Genomic DNA, 18,612 nt, shown 5'->3' with positions numbered 1-18,612 from the left:
GCAAAGAGAACCAAAATGTTCTTCTCAGCACTGCCACAGACATTATCAATTTCATTATCATTAAATACCATTAGAGGGGCTTCCCTGGTGGCGCAGTGGTTGAGAATCTGCCTGCTAATGCAGGGGACACGGGTTCGAGCCCTGGTTTGGGAGGATCCCACATGCCGCGGAGCAACTAGGCCCGTGAGCCACAACTACTGAGCCTGCGCGTCTGGAGCCAGTGCTCCGCAACAAGAGAGGCCGCCATAATGAGAGGCCCGCGATGAAGAGTGGCCCCCGCTTGCCACAACTAGAGAAAGCCCTCGCACAGAAACGAAGATGCAACACGGCAAAAATTAATTAATTAATTACCATTAGAACACTTGGTACCTTCCCACCTCAGAGTGAGGCTGCATGTGATATAATTTTAAAATACTTTAACATCCCTGGGTAAGATATGTGCTTTGTGACTTTAGAATGTATTATTTTGTTAGAATTATTCACTCTTTGGACCAGTGTCTGACTTCTGAATTAACTGCAAATGAATGGCAGGGTTAGAAAGGTATAAAATGTCTGAAGTTTTTCCTCCATATTTGCTCATAATTACTAGCTGGAAAAAAAGAACATAAAAAATCCTTAACTATATCGAAATTTACTGAGATCCAGTAAATGGAAACATAGTCAAATTCCAAGACAAGGAAGCAAAACTACAGTCCCAGGTGGTAGGATTTCTTGTTGAGAGTCTAAGGTCCTAGAGCTTGAAGGAAGATCCGGGCATGTCTCCCTGTGCGGGCATCTGCCCAGCCAAGGAGGCAGACCTAGGACCACCTGCCCTCCGAGCGCGAGCCACTAGCTCAGTCTGCCTCATAGGGGTTGTGTTAGAGTTTTGAAGATGAGGCTCTGGTTTAGGAAGGTTAAGTCATTGCCCTAATGTCCTAAGACCAAAAAGAGGTGGAGCCTAAACCCACTCCCAGGCAGGTCAAAAAACAGTCAGGGCTCTTAACTACTGAGTAATCCCACTTCGGTTTCCAGGGAGCAGAGAGAATCTTAGCAGTGAGCTAGGATCAGGGCCTTACTGATAACACAATGCCCCTGCTTGCAATCAACAGACCTACCATAGCAAATTATCAGTGGAGTGAAACATGCTTTTCTAACTTAGGTTTAGATTTTAATGTTACTACTCCCAGGTGAACTTTCAAATTTAAAAAAAATAGTTGATGTCAAGAACTCAAATGAAAGAATCTCTAAATATATTTAGAGTTTTCTCTTTGTATCTTTTCTGGGAAAGCTCCATGGAGATTTTTAAGGAATTGAAAATGGGCTGCATGTAGTAATCCTAGTTTACATGGTATTTTGAACACGGTGATTGCATTAACCTGATTCCAATGTATTCTTACCTTTTGTACCACATTAACACAAGCCAAAGGAGTACACACACACACACACACAGCCCAAATAATATTTGCCTTTTGGGGGGTATAATTTGACTACTTTGTAAGGCTCAAATAGGTATCTTTGTGCCAAGAGGTGCAGGGCATGCACCTTTTTCTGGGAAGATGATGGTGTTTATATTACAAAGATAAAAAAAAAACCTATAGTGCTGCATCAATGTGGCCAATTCCTCTACTTTGGAAATGGGAGCATCTTGGTCTCTTCTTGCACTAGGAAGGGGACATGATGCCATTGGGACGTGTCTAAAACTCTCAGACAAGACTTTATAAGTGGCCATGATTGATTTCTCTGTTAAGTTTGCTTTACTTTAAGAGGTTTGTGTACCACATCAAATCAACTATTGTAACACAGTTTCTAAAATAGAAAAATTAAGGTTAAAATCAACTCAATTTATGCAGAGTGCCAATGAAGCTTCAACTTTGAAGCCCATTTCCTTAGGGGTACTTGTGGGCTGGGAGCCCCTGGGATGGGGGCTGGCCAAGGCCACATAAAGCAGAGGTTGTAACTCTAGCCCGTGAGAAGGAGGTGGATTTGTAACCGGCAAAAATGATCAGCCATTAAATCACCAGAAGAATAAACTAACAGTTCCTTCTAAACAATAAAGCATTTTCTTCATCACAAATATTCAAGAGGTGGGGCATAGTGGTACATTTTACTTGGACATGGAAACAAAAAAAAACAGAGGGAAATACACATCAATGGTTATGCTGTCTATCTTAAACTCTTAAAATTTACATTTCAAGGGTCGGCTGCCTGGCAGGAAGGAAACAGGGTGTTCTATTTTGGGCACAACTCCAGGAAACAGCTACCAGGACAGACCTGATCTGAGTATGACTTATAGATATTATAACCAACTCTTCCTCCACACCAATACCCCATCCTTCCAGAAATCTTAATAGGCTTTTGAGAGCCTCCATTTAGAGCGGGCTGCATAAAATGATCCTTTGATGAAAAGGGATGGGAACAAGGGTTAAAGTCGACATTGAAAGGTGACCGTGGAGGGCACGGTGTTCATACATCCCTCCTTTAATATGTGTGGTGTGCACCTGTGATAAGATGATTCATTACCTGGGGCCGCTCTTTGACAACCTCCATCGTTCAGGCCTCAGGGGTTCTGATGGGACAATCCTGCACCCGCCCAGAAAATGTAACAAGATCAGCTTTTTTTTTCCCCCTGGGATGCGGATGGAGCCGGTTTAGCTTATAATGCATCTCTGTTTACTCTTTATGTAAAATAAAGCAAGGTTCAAGACACCTTAATTCCTGTTCCCCCAGAGCAGGCCAAGCATAGAGGAGTAGCCTCACTGCTGGGTAAATAACTCTGGAAGGAAAAATCTCGGCAAGGCTGCAAGCTCCTTCTCTCTTGTGTTTCATCATCAGAAACAGCAACATTTGAGAACCAGGTGCCCTACCCAGCGAGGCTGGGCTCTGTGTCAGGCCTTTGAATAGAGGGCACCCCTGACACCATCGGCTTCAACCTCTTTGGCTCTGCATGCAGCCTTCAGGTTTACTGGGGTCTTGAAGAGGGACCACCTTCATCAAGAAGCCCCGTCAGCATCTTGGTGGTCGTGATGCGGGCACATGAGCAGTGTGAGGGAACAGACGTGCCTGACGGTGACATGAGCAAGGTTTACTGGCCCTAGCAGGCTGAAGTAAATCTACAAGCACACAAGAGACCGCTGAGGTCTAGTGAGAATCAGCACGTCGGTGACTGGCGGTTTGGGGATAACTCTAACTCACACCTTTTCTTTTTCACCTTTACAGGACATCCTGAATTGTTTCCCATCACCTCCCCATACATCCAGAAATAGCTTTCTTAAGGCTAATTTAAAAACCTTAGAGCAATTAGGGAAGGAAACTTACCAGTCTCCTCTAATACCCAAGTTTCCAAAAAATGAAAAAATTAAAAAAAAAGCAAAATGGAAATCTTACTTATAAAATGTAACTGATTTTTCTTAGAGTCTCCCAATCCTGAAAAGTAATTTCTTCAATTAAGGTCATAACATGAGTCATCGTATAGAAATAAAACCAAAATAAAACTTAGTAGACATTCTAGGGGAAGGAAAAAAATCTTGCTTCTAAATGAGAGAAACACCTTCCAACCCTTCTCTTCTTCTTGACGTTGCTGGTCAACATTATTTATTTGCCTTGAATGGCTGCGGTTACATATCACTGTCATGCAAAAGAAATTCATTTCTTTTCCGAGTTCAATCTGCCATAAAAATTCATTCTTATTCCCATCTCCCACTCACCTGTCCTTGTGCATTAGTAACTAGTTGACCCGTGACCCCCTGCAGACTGGAGAGGGCATTGCCAAAGGCCTGTGAACTTGCTATGGAGCCCATGGCTGCTGCTGCTGCAGCCGCTGCAGCCTGACTTGCTAGTGGATTATTAACCAGCTGCAAAGAGAGAAAAGATCAGGGTGAAACCACCAAGACACGCACAGCACACGGAAACAACATTCACTTGTGGGGGGAAAGTTATCGCTCCAAATGGCTCATGCAAAGGGCCTGGGGAACATTCCCTCTGAAGCTGTAGGGTTTGGGAAAGGTTGGAAATGAGGTTGGAAGGGAAATATTCTCCTTCAACACTGGGCTGCTTAATGGAGCCTGGGTTTGGGAGTCGCCCCAGGAGGGAGGGAGGTGGGCCTCAGGAGCGAGGTGGGACCTTAGGATCTTCCCAGGTGGAGAAATAATTTTGGAGAAGTCCCTGGGTTTTGTTTGCTAGACTAAATAAAACTTGGAGAAAAGGTCTTCTTTGCTTGAGGCAACCAGACTGAATGTGGAATTGAAACAGGATGGGAGTAGGGGTGGAGGAGAGGAAGAGATTTTAGGGGTTTATGCAAATGAGTTTATCATTTTCATTTGTGAATTGCAGTTTCATATCTGGTAAGGCAGAAGCCTCACCCCACATCCTTCTCCAAGGATGAAGGAAACCAAAGTCAGAAGAAATAGAAACCTCCAGCCTCTGTGCTCTCAGAGGCTAAGTCTAGGGTTGGGACTTTTGGGGGGGCTCACTTGAACCATGGGATTCAAGGTCAAGGAGAAAGGTCCCCTGGTGAATGGTTAGGTTGGCATCAGCTTGCTGTTGTAGCTCCTATACGGCCCTCCCTTGGTCTCTTTGCTGGGACAAGAGTGAGCTAGGGAGGAATTTGACAGGGGAACAGTGGCGGGGAGGGGTGGGGAACGGGGGTGTGGAGAGAGCCGCCCAAGGAGGTTATGGCTGCCAAATTTTGTTTTTCCGTGGAGGCCAATTCAATATTCTTTATCCTGCCAATTTTCCAAGTCACAGGTTTTCAGGCCTTCTGACCATGAGGCAGAAGTGTAGCTTGAACTAAAATCTGCATTTAGGTTAATGACTAGATATAAATTCAAGAAACATTTAAACTATTTTCACAGTAATGGTTTTGATACATGAATTTCATTTGTATTTATTCTAGGGTGTTATTTTTTCCCATATAGTTCCTCTCAAGTACAGCAATTGTTGTGTATAATAATGCATTTTCCATCACCAGTTCCCACATCCATGAAATTCCGGCATTTAGCAGAAACCTGCCAAGACTAAGACTTGGTAGAAAAAATTTAATGCCATACTTAATTCAAGTCCTAGAAGCTCTTTTAAAGATGCCTCTTTTTTTTTTTTTAACTTTCTTCTTTACTTTCTCTTTACTGTCTCAGTTTCTCGTCTTTTTCTTTCTTTTCCTTTTTCCCTCCCTCTTCCTCTCAGAACATATTTTATTACTTAATTCCTTTGGAAATTTGCCTAGAGTTTATGTCATCTGATGAGGATGGAAATACTAATTGTCAGAGGAAATATCAAAAAGGACAAGAATTTAATAATTCTCCCCCCATTAATGTGATATCCTTATCTTATTGGTTTCTTTATTCTTCTATAACGAAATTTCACAGCACTAGTTCTACAGTAATTCCATTGACCCAGCACATTTTTTTAGCAATGAAAATCCACTTTCAGCTCATTACATTATGTGTCTTTTGCCTTTATCTCTCTCCTAAAAGATAATAATGGTTTTCTTTTTAAGGATAAAAAAAAATTCTCATTCATTAGCCTAAAGAGAAACCCTGTCTTATCCCAGATTACCACCATGGGATTTAAAATTCAGGTTGGCCTTGATCTTGGTTTTCTGAGGATATCTGTACAGTGTATAGGAGGCAAGTAATGGTATGTGTTGAATGGAAACTCTCCTTGTTTTTGGCTTGACTCCCTAAAGTGAAAGAGTTTATAGTGTGTTCTTTTTTTTCACTTCCAAAGTGAGAAGACCACTTGAGGAATACCTTCCCCAAATGGCCAGGATGGACACTGCCCAGTGGTACACAATTCTCAGGTCATGTGCTGGTTGTTATGTTTACATTTCTTTTCATGCAATATGAGCTGAAATCATAATGAAATTCCTGAATTTCAGGGAGCTCTCAAAATAAGCTTCTTAATCTCAAAAAAAGATTAAATTATGTGCAATTTGGTTTTAATGTTGAATATGCAATTTTCTCCACGAATTTTGAGTGAAACATTTAAATCAGTACCTACAGAATGCTTTCTAAAGAAGATAAGACAGTGCTTCCTATTTAATGAAGAGAAAATATTTTTAAAAATTGGAAGACATTTCCCTAACATCTAGGTCAATCAAAAATTGACATAGGAGATTTTGGAATTACTCTCTGGATACAGTACAATAGTGTAGATGAAAATTCCCAACATTTAGGACACTAGTGTGTTGTTCAGCAATAGTCCCATGTAGTCGCAATAAATTCAGGTATTATATAAAGGATAAACTGTTGTTCTGAATATAAAACAAAGCACCTACTTAAAATCAGGCTCTGGGCCTTTGTGTTATGGGGCCAGGAATGGGAATACTTCTACTGTTTTGGAAGATTGCTTCAGCGACCATGGATGTACAGATTTTATTTTTTTTAACGTTTACTTTCTCTATATCCAGGTCCTAGATTGAAATCCAATCTGTTCCTGTTTCTGCAGCCTTTCTCTCTTAATGAAGCAAATGCCAACTCGATGGCTCTCTTACTTGCATCCCTAGGTCTTTGTGAAGGGTGCAGGGCTCTGGGGAGATGTCTGGCTGGCCTCTGGAAGCAGAGTTGGAAGTGAAGGCAGGGGAGTGAGTGGTATATACAGAGAGCAGGTACTGACAGCAGGTACTGTAAACTGACAGCATTTCAGATGGACCGTTGGTGTTGTCGATGGATGCAGCTTCCGAAATATCTTTTGGCTTTTCTGTCTGGGACTGCCAAGGCAGGGATGTAATATGCATTAAGATACGTGGCAGGGACGGGGAAAGGGATGGTCAGGAAACCATAAGTGCTCTCTTCATCACCTTGGGTCATGTCACTCTGTATCGTCCCCAGTCATGTCATATTAGCAGCGTTCCTCTCAATACTTCTTCTTGATTGGAGACTCGGGGGAGATTTGGACAGTGGGGAGCCCAGGCACAATAAATGCACATAATGAGCATGTTTACGTTCTAGGACAAACTGGATATTTTGAAGGCACTGCCAAGTGTATGCCTTCAGATCTTTCATTGCCAACGTACCTAACCAGCAAAGGATGGCCCAAATGAGGTCTGACTGTGCTACATACTTGTGTTTGCAATAGACCAGTTCGAAAGACATGCTGCATTCTGGTGCACGCTTGTTTATAAATAGGGTAGCTCTCAAGGCAGGATTTGCAGAGAGAGAGTCCTCATGTCACATCCAAATGGATTCTGGGCCTTGACTACATCAAGCTATAGTTCTATAATTCTCAGATAGTCTAAAAACCTACTAATAGAGACATTAATTCCTTAAGACAGCCCCCTGAATTTTCGAGAGTAAAAATAACAGGATAATAAAACAAAAATAGCTTTGTACCGGTAAGCAAAGGCTTCAAACCTCACAGAGCCTGGTCTATCCATCCATGCAGTTGAGGGCATCCGCTCTGAAACCAGACCGCCTTGGCTTGTGACTTTAAGTAAACCATGCTTCCTACTCTCATAGGTTAAATGGGTGTAAACAGGGCACCACTGTTCACAGAGTTATGATGAGAATTAAATGAGATAACATATGCAAAAACGTTCTGGAATGATACTTGGCATATATCATGTTCTAAAATAGTGCTACTATCCTCACAGTTCATATTGTGCAGCAGGGTTTTGAACTGATTCATTTGTCAGAATTAGAACTCACCTCCACAAACATCTTTTTACTCTGGAAGTAATGTGAACACAGTAACTGCAGTCTCCATTTTTATACTTTAAATTGTACTCTCTAATTTTATTTTGCTTATTTTAAAACAGTAGCTTGAAGAAAGCGATTAGCTAAGTAATGTGATTGTTAGGTGAGGTGAGTTGTATCATTCAAAAGATAAATATGGGGTTTAAAGATATTTCAGACTGGAGGGCATCTGAAAGAAGGAGTTAAAGCATGACACCACCTGCTGGCCTCTCATATTTGATCACGTATGGAGACATGTATAGAGAAAGCAGTGTTTTGATTCTGAGGCCAGGGTAGGTAGGTGGAAGAACAGCAAGAGAAGACCTTTTTTTTTTCTGGTCTGTCTTATCTCCCGCTTAGTTTACAACATTTGTTAGGGTTCCAGAAGGACACCCATTTTGCAGTTTAATTCCTGCCTCATGTCAAACTATGGTGAATGAGTCTATCCCACAGTTGTTAATTTGATAGTGAAGGCATGCAGGAAGTAGATTCATTAAAAAAAAATTCCCTTGGGATTTGCAATGGTTGATTTCTCCATTCACGTATTGATAGGGATACTGCGTAGTCATCTCATAAGGAGAATAAATCCATATTCCCAAATTCATAGTGCTCTATGTACATCCTTATTATCTGTGGACACTAAATGGTGGTGGAAAGAAAAACTCTGATACAGTTTCTCCAAGGAGGACTCTCAGATGGTGTCATCTGTGTGACATCACATAAATGTCACCAGAGATAATGTGGTGGGGTATCCAAATCTTCCCCCGTCTTCTCTTTCTCTGAAAGACTCACATTCTACAGCCTGCTAAAGAATTCAGGTTTCTTGAATCTGAGCCTTAGTCGTCACAATATTGTTCATGAAAATTTGCTGATTACATTATTCTATTAGTATAAATCTTATTTACAAAAATACGGCAGCATGACGCAGCACTTTGGCTATAGTGCTATATTCTATGTCTATGTCTTTGTACCAGGAGGATCTTATGAATGCAGCCGGCTCAAACCTTTCTTTGGAGCGTAATTGCTCATGATCTATAGTTTTATCATTCTCCTCATGAGCTATGTGAATTTTATAGAATATGGATTTTGGAGCAGCTCTTTTTGCTACTAACTTTTCAATTTAAAACTCTGGAACTGTGGTGCCATTTGTTTTTAAATGAGGATGTTCATGAACACATTCATCACAATTCATTCCCCATTTAAGGTCTGAAATGACTTGCAGTGGCTGCCTAAAAACAGGAGGGCAAATGTGGCTCTTCATTTCCATACACTAGGTCCTTGACTTTTCTTATACTGCAAAACGTGTTTCTTGGTTCCTTGGGCCTCTTTTAACCAAATTAGTATTTCCACTTCTTACCCTCAAGACTTCTCTTAAAGGTCAAGGAAATACCAGTAGACAAATTCTGGAAGGGCGGCCATATTCATCTCAATGACCCACCTGATGTGTGTTCTATCCTACTAGGTTTTTCCCTTTGGTCTCATGATTATTATGTGTTATGAAACCCTCATCACAGCAATCAGTTTTGTGAGTTTTATTTTATTTTTTAATTTTAATGTTTATTTTTGGCCTCACTACGTGGCATGCGGGAATCTTAGTTCCTCGACCAGGGATCGAACCCGTGCCCCCTGCAGTGGGATCGCGGAGTCTTAACCACTGGACCTCCGGAAAAGTCTCAGTTTTGTGAGTTTTAATACTGAGTCAAGCTTTGCTGCTTGCTCTCTGCCCACTTCCCTGGAGAGATGGCAGCGTGCTACATGCTGCCCGTCCAACTCTCTACCAACCAAAATCTCCATTTCCATGGCTGAGACGTCTCAGACTGGAGTGCATGAGATGTGCCGTGATGACTCTCAGATACTGCAACGTCCTAAAATACCTTCGAGTCATCAACGTAAAGTCACATGGATTTCAGTCTAGTCTCAAAATGAATTATATTTAATTTATTTTAATTTTGTGGCCAACTGTAAGTATAGTAATTTTCTATTAATGCTCCAGTAACTTTCTATCAACACCCAGCTACACTGGCTAACAGAGGAATTTTGTAAATGACCTAAAGTCTGAGGTTGAGTTTCCCAGAAACAGGATGGAGGGGGAAGGCAGGAATTCCAATCTGGTAGGGGCTCTGGAGTGTGAGTTCCTACCCCCGAGGCAAGGAAGCTGGGTGTCCACACTCAACACCTGACAGTCCCAGTTCACATCTGTGGGGTGGAGGAGAGGCTAGGAACTCAAATCCCTGGGTATTGTTGGCTCTTTGCTCTTGGGACAAAGTAGAGTCTTTGGAAGAAGAGCTGCTCGTGCTGGTTTTTGAAAGACCCCCAAGACAGGGGCAACCTACAGAAAAGAAGGATTCCAGGGGACCTGGGTGGAACTTGAACAATTATGGCTACAAGGCAAATGTCACTCCCTTTCAATCATTAAAGTCTTAACCCTGCAAACATTTATTCAGGACCCACTATGTTTTGGGCACAGTGTGAGAAAGATGGTGTGAATGACAGAGTAACATGTTCCTTACCCTCCAGGGGCTTATAGTCAAAGAGGGAAAGAGATCTGGTAGGAAGAGATGGGAGGTAGGAAAAGATGAGCTGTCCAGGGAGCAGTATCCAGACCTGGAAGGGGTGGTAGTCTGGGGTGGGGTCAGTGAGAGAAGAGGTGGTGGGTTCAAAGAGACCTGGGAGGGCATCTCTGAGTCTGTCTCTGTCTACCTTGTGCTCGCTCAGAGTTGCACAGAAATGTGCCTTGCAATGAATGAACCATTCTATCTGAAAAGGGAAAGGGGAGCAGCACAGTGTAAGGATTAAGAGCTTGCATTCTGGAACTAGATTGCCTGGCTTCCAATCATGAAGCTGCCAGTAACTTGCTGTACCTTTCTGCTAAGGTCTGAATGTTTGTTCACCCCCTCCCTCCAATTCATATGTTGAAATCTTAACCCCCAAAGATGATGGTATTAGGAGATGGGGCCTTTGGGAGGTGTTTAAGTCACAGGGGTGGAGCCCTCATGAATGGGATTAGTGCCCTTATGAAAAGAGACCCCATAGAGATCTTTAGCCCCTTTCACCACATGAGGACACAGTGAGAAAGCACTGTGAATCAGGAGAGGGCTCTCAACAGAACTCAATCATGCTGGTGCCTTGATCTTGGACTTCCCAGCCTCCAGAACTATGAGAAATAAATTTTTGGTTTATTAAGCCACCCAGTCTGTGGTGTTTTGTTATAGCAGCCTGAAAGGACTAGAACACTTTCTGTGTCTCACTTTTTTCAGTGTTCGTAAACTGGGGATAATAATAGGAGTAATGATGTGATGGGGATGCTGTGAAAAATACATGAGTTAATATATGCAAAATACTAGAAGAGTTCCTGGCATACGGTAAGCACTATGCAAATTTTGCTATAATAATTTTTATTCCTTCCAGGAACTTCTGGCCACACTATTGTTTAGGTTTGCGTCCCCTCTGCCCCTCACTCCCTTGAGGGGAGTCACAATGGGGCTTTTTGCAGATCCTCAACTACCCTGGAGTGTTTGCACTTGCTGTTTCTACATCTGCAACCCTTTCTCATTCACACCTCTCTTCTCCCAGGTCACCTCCATAGAGACACCTTTCTTGACTACTTTATCTAAAAAGCACTCCCCTTCTTTTAAAGATTCATGCCAAAACATGTACAAGGAAATGATACGATGTCGGGGATTCATTCTGAAATAATCTGCGCAGTGGGGAGAAGGGGTGGGGATATAGAAGAGGGTCTGGTGTTGATCACTGTAGAACCTAGGTGGTGGATATATATGGTTCATTATGCTTTTTTTTTTTTTTTTTGCGGTACATGGCCCTCTTACTGTTGTGGCCTCTCCGTGGCGGAGCACAGGCTCCGGACGCGCAGGCTCAGCGGCCATGGCTCACGGGCCCAGCTGCTTCACAGCATGTGGGATCTTCCTGGACCGGGGCACAAACCCATGTCCCCTTCATCGCAGGTGGACTCTCAACCACTGCGCCACCAGGGAAACCCCTCATTATGCTATTTTTTCTACTTTTACATGTGCTTGCAATTTTCCGTAATACAAAGTTTAAAAAAAATTCCCTTTCACTCTCCATCTAGTTTTGTCATGTATTTCACAGCACTTGTAGAGTCTAATATTACATTAGTCATTTGTGTATTCTCTTCATCCCTCTCTCTAGAATATAGATTTTGGTTCACTGCTGTATCTTCAGCTCTTCAACAACACCAGGCACCCAGCAGGCCCTCAGTCAACATGGACTGAATGAACATATGAAGGAGTGAGTCAAAGATATCTAGGCCTGAGTGACGAAAGCTGGGTGGGCTAAAGAGAAAGCTGGGCATTCTCTTCCTTTCCACGCGGTAGACGAGAGCGGTCGGTCTATTCTGCTTGTCCTGAGTGATGCCGGGGAAACTTCTTAGTGACGCGGATTTGGAGTCGGACACGGCCATGGCGAGAGTGGAGATGCCGCGAAAGCAAAATGAGAAGAAGGGTAAAAAAGAGAAGCCAAAATCTAATAAGACTGAAGAGGCAGCAGAAGAAAAGGACGAAACGATTTCTCCCAAAGCTAAAAAGGTTAAAAAGAAAGCAGGGCCTTCTGAGGCTGACATGAGTTCTCCTAAATCCAAAAAGGCAAAAAAGAAAGAGGCGCCATCTCAAGATGACATTATTTCTCCTAAAACCAAAAGTGCGAAAAAATCAAAGGAGCCCTGTGAAAAGACAGTTGTTTCTCCTAAAACCAAAAAATTAATAAAAAATGAGGAGCCTTCTGAGGATGACTTGGGTGCACCTAAGTCCAAGAAGATGAAGAAAGAAAAAGAAATGAATGGAGAACTTAGAGAGAAAAGCCCCAACGTGAAGAATGGATTCCCTCATTCTGGACCTGACTCCGACTCCAAGGAAGCAGCTGCCCGTGAAGAAAGTAACAGTGAGTTAGAGCAGGAAATAACTGTGGAGCAAAAAGAAGGAGCTTTCTCTAATTTTCCCATATCTGAAGAAACTATTAAACTTCTCAAAGCCCGTGGGGTGACCTTCCTGTTTCCTATACAAGCAAAGACGTTTCACCACGTCTATAGTGGGAAGGACTTGATTGCACAGGCACGGACAGGAACTGGGAAGACATTCTCCTTTGTTATCCCTTTGGTTGAGAAACTTCAGGGAGAACTGCAAGACCGGAAGAGAGGCCGTGCCCCTCAGGTACTGGTTCTTACACCCACAAGGGAATTGGCAAGTCAAGTAAGCAGAGACTTCAGTGACGTCACAAAAAAGCTGGCAGTGGCTTGTTTTTATGGTGGAACTCCCTACGGAGGACAAATTGAACGCATGTGGAATGGGATTGATATCCTGGTTGGGACACCAGGTCGTATCAAAGACCACCTGCAGAATGGCAAGCTAGATCTCACCAAACTTAAGCATGTTGTCCTGGATGAAGTTGACCAGATGTTGGACATGGGCTTTGCTGATCAAGTGGAAGAGATTTTATGTGTGGCATACAAGAAAGATTCAGAAGACAACCCCCAAACATTGCTTTTTTCTGCAACTTGCCCTCATTGGGTTTATAATGTTGCTAAGAAATACATGAAATCTACATATGAACAAGTGGACCTGATTGGTAAAAAGACCCAGAAAACTGCAATAACTGTAGAGCATCTGGCTATCAAGTGCCACTGGACTCAAAGGGCAGCAGTTATTGGGGACGTGATCCGAGTGTACAGTGGTTATCAAGGGCGCACTATCATCTTCTGTGAAACCAAGAAAGAAGCCCAGGAGTTGTCACAGAATGTGTCCATAAGGCAGGATGCCCAGTCATTACACGGAGACATTCCACAGAAGCAAAGGGAAATCACCCTGAAGGGTTTTAGAAATGGTGATTTTGGAGTTTTGGTTGCAACCAATGTCGCTGCACGTGGGTTAGACATCCCCGAGGTTGATCTGGTTGTACAGAGTTCTCCACCAAAGGATGTGGAGTCCTACATTCATCGTTCTGGGCGAACAGGTAGAGCTGGAAGGACTGGGATTTGCATCTGCTTTTATCAGCACAAGGAAGAATATCAGTTAGCCCAAGTGGAGCAAAAAGCGGGAATTAAATTTAAGAGGATAGGTGTTCCTTCTGCAACAGAGATAATAAAAGCTTCTAGCAAAGATGCCATCAGGCTTTTGGATTCTGTGCCTCCCACTGCGATTGCTCACTTCAAGCAGTCAGCCGAGAAGCTGATCGAGGAGAAGGGAGCCGTGGAAGCCCTGGCAGCAGCCCTGGCCCAAATTTCAGGTGCCACGTCAGTCAACCAGCGCTCCTTGATCAACTCAGATGTGGGTTTTGTGACCATGATCTTGCAGTGCTCAATTGAAATGCCAAATATTAGTTATGCTTGGAAAGAACTTAAAGAGCAACTGGGTGAGGATATTGATTCCAAAGTGAAGGGAATGGTCTTTCTCAAAGGCAAGCAGGGTGTTTGCTTTGATATCCCTACTGCATCAGTAACAGAAGTACAGGAAAAATGGCATGATTCACGGCGCTGGCAGCTTTCTGTGGCCACAGAGCAACCAGAGCTAGAAGGACCACGGGAAGGATATCGAAGCTTCAGGGGACAGCGGGAAGGAAACAGAAGCTTCAGGGGACAGCGGGAAGGCAATCGAGGTCTCAGGGGACAGCGGGAAAGAAATAGAAGCTTCAGAGGACAGCGATCAGGAGGTGGCAACAAAAGTAACAGATTCCAAAACAAAGGCCAGAAGCGGAATTTTAGTAAAGCATTCGGACAGTAGTTTGAAGTAGAGGATTTATGTGGCAAAAACAGAGCTATGTTCGGCAACAGGAAACTGAATATTATTTTTCATACAAAGTTAAAAGCACATTGTATTTCCTTCCTGACTACTTGCCCAGTCCCCATCTCTTCAAGAGAGACAAGCTTCATCTAAATTATTTCATCTGATCATTGTCATTTATAACTTTGTTGCTACTTCTGTATCGGGTATTCCTTTGGAAAAGGTGTGTGAATTCATTACATATTCTAATGCAGTGTCTATAGATTATAAGATAAAATCAAGCATGTATCTGCTGATACTTGTGAAGTTGACCTGTCTTTATACTTAGAGGTGTCTCTTAATAGTGTCCTTCCTAAATACCATGGGGAACGCAACAGTTTCTGGAGAAGCACTTTGAGCACTCAAGGCTTTGTTCTGTAATTGGTATTCCTCAGCCACTTGCCTAACATTTACTCCTATGGTCCTATAATGTATCTTCTGAGAATTAATACTGAGCAATGTTTTGAAGCAAGATTCAAACTCAGCTGGGATGTAACACAGTTTATGCCAGCATATGCTCTAGGTTTGGAGGTGGTGATACATTTGATAGGAGATAGTATATAGATTAGCCATTGTTATGTGCATTTTGATACATTATTAGCTTCTCAATGTAAGGTGATTAATGCTTCAGTGAATTCTTCACAGATTTTTAAAAAACATATATGTACATATAGAAGTATTTTACTAGAAAGCAAGTATCCTTAAGGAATTCCAAGTGTATAGCATGGCCCAGTAACTTTCTTCATAAGTAAGGAGACAGGATAAATGGTGCTTGATGATAACATAGTCCACTTCCTATTGGAAGATTAACATTATTTACCAAGGAGGAAATAAAGGAGTAGGGGGCAGAGATTTGCATGGCTGAAGAGTCAAAAAAAAACCACTGAAAATATATTCCACATGCAAGAAGGAAACACATGTATTGAGAGCAAAGAAAAGAACAAGTGAAGGTGTGGGATAAAGCATTCTTTTAATGGTGAAAACTTAATGGGTCATTAATGTTTCTAGAGTTTAACTTCTAACGGGCAAGCTGGGAATTTTAGGTAGAAAGATCCAATTTAGTTTCTCAAGGCCTAGTTCCTATAGCCACGTATAGGATCTCTTTCTTTTTATTAGACTGCTACTCTGTTGATAGGTTGTAGCTACCTAGAGACTTCCTTTTAATGCAAACTCTATATGGTTATTTTTAAGTTGTTACTTTGAGGAAGCTGAAGAACTTAGTATAGCCCCTGGCCCAATATTGCTCTGAGGTCTCGAGTATTATTTCTCTGGGAAACCTTGTGCAGGAGCTTACAAGTAACATGGTCTTCTTGCCTTAATTCCTAGAAATTCTGTATTGGGAATCTCAGGAAATAAACCATGACAGGAGGAGTTCAAAAAAAAAAAAAAAAAAAAAAAAAAAGATATCTAGGCCTGACTGGGATCTTGGTGGGAGTTGGACCCTTCAATTTACAGAAAAGAGTGAAAATTTTGGAGGAAATTTGTCTAACCTCATCCTTTTAAAAACACAGCACCACACTTTAGAGTCTCTCACACCCGCTGGACTGACTGACCAGAGCCTTGAACATGGGTGACTCAGTCCTGAGGGTTCGTGAATAACCCCTGATGGGTCAGTTCCTCGTGTGAGTCAGCGCCTGCACTTACAGCATTCCTCTCAGCTGCCCAGGCAGACTCCCCCAAGGAATTCTGGGAATATCCCAGGATATAAAAACAATGGCAGCATCTAAGGATCAAGGCTCTTCCCTGGACCTCTTGGACCAAAAGCATCCCTGGAAATTGCATGCCGAGAATCGAGTGGGGATGGGGCTGTGTGGAGGGCTTAGGCTCCAGGTTTGATGTTACTTGGGAGCTGAGGGCTTTTATTCTTTTATTTATTTTTTATCCTTGGGCTGTGTTGGTGGAGATCGAGTTGGGCTATGGGGTCTGCATCCCCAGCCCAGCCCCATGGACTAGAGCAAAGCTCCTGCAGACAGCAGCATGGGCAGGAGCAGAAAGGGCTGTTTTCCCCAGATAAGGATGGATCCATGTGTCCCTTTGAGGCTAGGTGGCAAAGTGTGACATCAGTGTAGGAGGGGCATGCTCTCCCTTCGTGCAGCCTCACTGTGGTGGGACTTCAGGAGGTGTCGACCACTTGGGCATTTACATGGTCTGTGGTTCCTGGAGGTCACTGGGGGCAGTGTCAAAAGGGAGGTTCTATTCAGATGGCTTTGCAAACCCTGCACATCAATGCAGGTGAACAGAGGGGAGCCTATGAGCACATGTGGATGCCCTGGAGAGTGTTCTAGAAGGACACTGGAGAGAGAGGTGGATTCTGCAGAGGGTCCGGGTCCAAGTTCTGCAGGATGATTGACGAGATCTGCACCCAGGGAACAGGGACCCCTTGAGGGAGGGGAAGGAAATAAGTCTGGCCACCACACTGTGATTGGCTGCAAACTATCAGAAAGCTCTCCGATGGGAGGCATTTCTTTTTTATTTTTAAATTTACTGATAAAATTGTCAAGCCCAGCACTGAGAGGGAAAAACTAGTGTTTAACTTACCCCAATACATTTGATTTGGAAGCAGAGAGGTCAGTATTATGGAAACTCACCAGCACTAAATCAGACTTTATCTAAGTTGTATGCAGGCCAATACTGTGTTACCACCAGCTTACACATCTCATTTCCTTTTCTGTCTAGTCCTCCATGTAATAACCTGAAAATCTATCTTTTTATTGAGTTTCATGCTATTTTCCTACTTACATACAATAGCGCTCCTCTCACCAAATGCCTATTGTCATGGCACATTAGTTAGGTGAATTTGTTGATATTTCAAAATTACTCTTTCTGTATCTTTTATTCTATCATCCAGTTTAAATAAGTGATTGGGAGCACTCCTGTGATGAAAGAAAAAAGGCTAATTTTTTTAAAGAATAAATTGCTTCCCTGGTACAGCAATTGGTATTATTCCAGTTTCTAGTTACGGGAAAGCAGGGCACACTCTTGCCCCACCGCCCACGTCTAATTTACTTAAATTACTCCCCAACACTGGTTGAGCCCCTGCAGGGAAAATAGGTGCTACTGAGGGCCGAAGAAAGACAAGAAAGGATGAGGCACTCAAAGAAAGACAAGGCATGGTCTGCCCTGCGGAGCCTCAGGACAATTCTGTTCATCAGATACTTCCCCATAAATATGGGGCAGGCGCTGAGCCAGGCCCCAGGGATACAGAGGTGAACAAGGCAAGAGTCTTTTGCCTTGATGTGCTCCCTAATTGATGAATTGCTGATTTCCACCCCGTGTAGCCAGTGCTGTAAGAAAGGGGTGCCCGGAGCCCAGATGAGGGGCCCTCACTAGACCTCAGGCGTGCAAACCACTTAGGATCTTAGAATCAAAAAGGATGATTAGGAGTTGATTGGGGAAGAGTTGGGAACGGGAGAAAGAAGGCTTCTCAACCACTGGGAATAGAATGGAGGGCAGAGAAAGCATTTCATGGGTGTGAAGCCACTGCATTGGTACTTGGATATTTGGGGACCATGAAGTGAGGGAGGGGAGTGGCAGATGATGGGGTGAGGTGTGAGATTATGGAGGGAGAGCTTGGTGTGTCACCTTCATTCTGTATGGGAGGGTGGAGGGACATGATCAGATATGAGGTTTAGAATGGTCACTTTGGTGACTGAGCTGGACTAGGGTGGGGGGTGGGTCAGCCTGGAGGCAGAGAAGATCAGGAGGCAAAGACCAGGGGTTGCCCTTCAGTGGGAGAAGGGGTGTGGCTTGGGGTAACTTTGCACTTGGAATACAGACTAGTTTGCTATCCATTGATTCAACAAACATTGGCCATTGACTATATGTCTCTCCCCCAAAGAGCTTCCAGGGTGTGGGGAGACAGGTCTGTAGATAGATAAATAAAGAGCCAATGGTGCAAATCCAAATCACAATCAGAGATTACCTCACACCTGTTAGAATGTCTATCATCAAACAGACAAGAAATAAGAGGCATTGGTGAGGATGTAAAGAAAAGGGATCATGCACTATTGGGGGGAATGTAAATTGGTGCAGCTACTATGGGAAACAGTATGGAAGGTCCTCAAAAAATTAAAAATAGAGCTACCCTATGATCCAGCAATTCCACTTCTGTATATTTATTTGAAGAAAACAAAAACACTAACTTGCAAATACATCTGCGCCCCCCTGTTCACTGCAGC

General features: G+C 43.1%; 2 protein-coding genes across 2 annotated transcripts in view; one reads left to right on the top strand and one right to left on the bottom strand.

Moving 5' to 3' along the window:
* The window catches only part of POU6F2 (POU class 6 homeobox 2), a gene marked incomplete at its 5' end in the record, with an annotated part of 481,865 nt that overhangs the window by 48,085 nt on the left and 415,168 nt on the right, over positions 1-18,612 (bottom strand). The window contains one exon of the mRNA XM_081244434.1: positions 3,684-3,830. Within this exon, the coding sequence (XP_081100560.1) occupies positions 3,684-3,830 (147 nt within the window). The remainder of the gene's footprint in view (positions 1-3,683; positions 3,831-18,612) is intronic.
* Positions 11,951-15,828, top strand: LOC308622838 (nucleolar RNA helicase 2-like). Its single transcript, XM_081244513.1, has one exon. It carries the CDS (start codon positions 12,035-12,037, stop codon positions 14,393-14,395), a length of 2,361 nt encoding a protein of 786 aa, XP_081100639.1. The 5' UTR covers positions 11,951-12,034; the 3' UTR covers positions 14,396-15,828.

The sequence above is a fragment of the Mesoplodon bidens genome (assembly GCF_964165515.1).
Source record: "Mesoplodon bidens genome assembly, chromosome: 9".
Lineage (NCBI taxonomy): Eukaryota > Metazoa > Chordata > Mammalia > Artiodactyla > Ziphiidae > Mesoplodon > Mesoplodon bidens.
This window is presented reverse-complemented; position numbering and strand designations above follow the sequence as displayed.

Excerpts from the sequence above, each read along its gene's own strand:
- LOC308622838 (XM_081244513.1), top strand. The coding sequence starts at position 12,035 with ATGCCGGGGAAACTTCTTAGTGACGCGGATTTGGAGTCGGACACGGCC.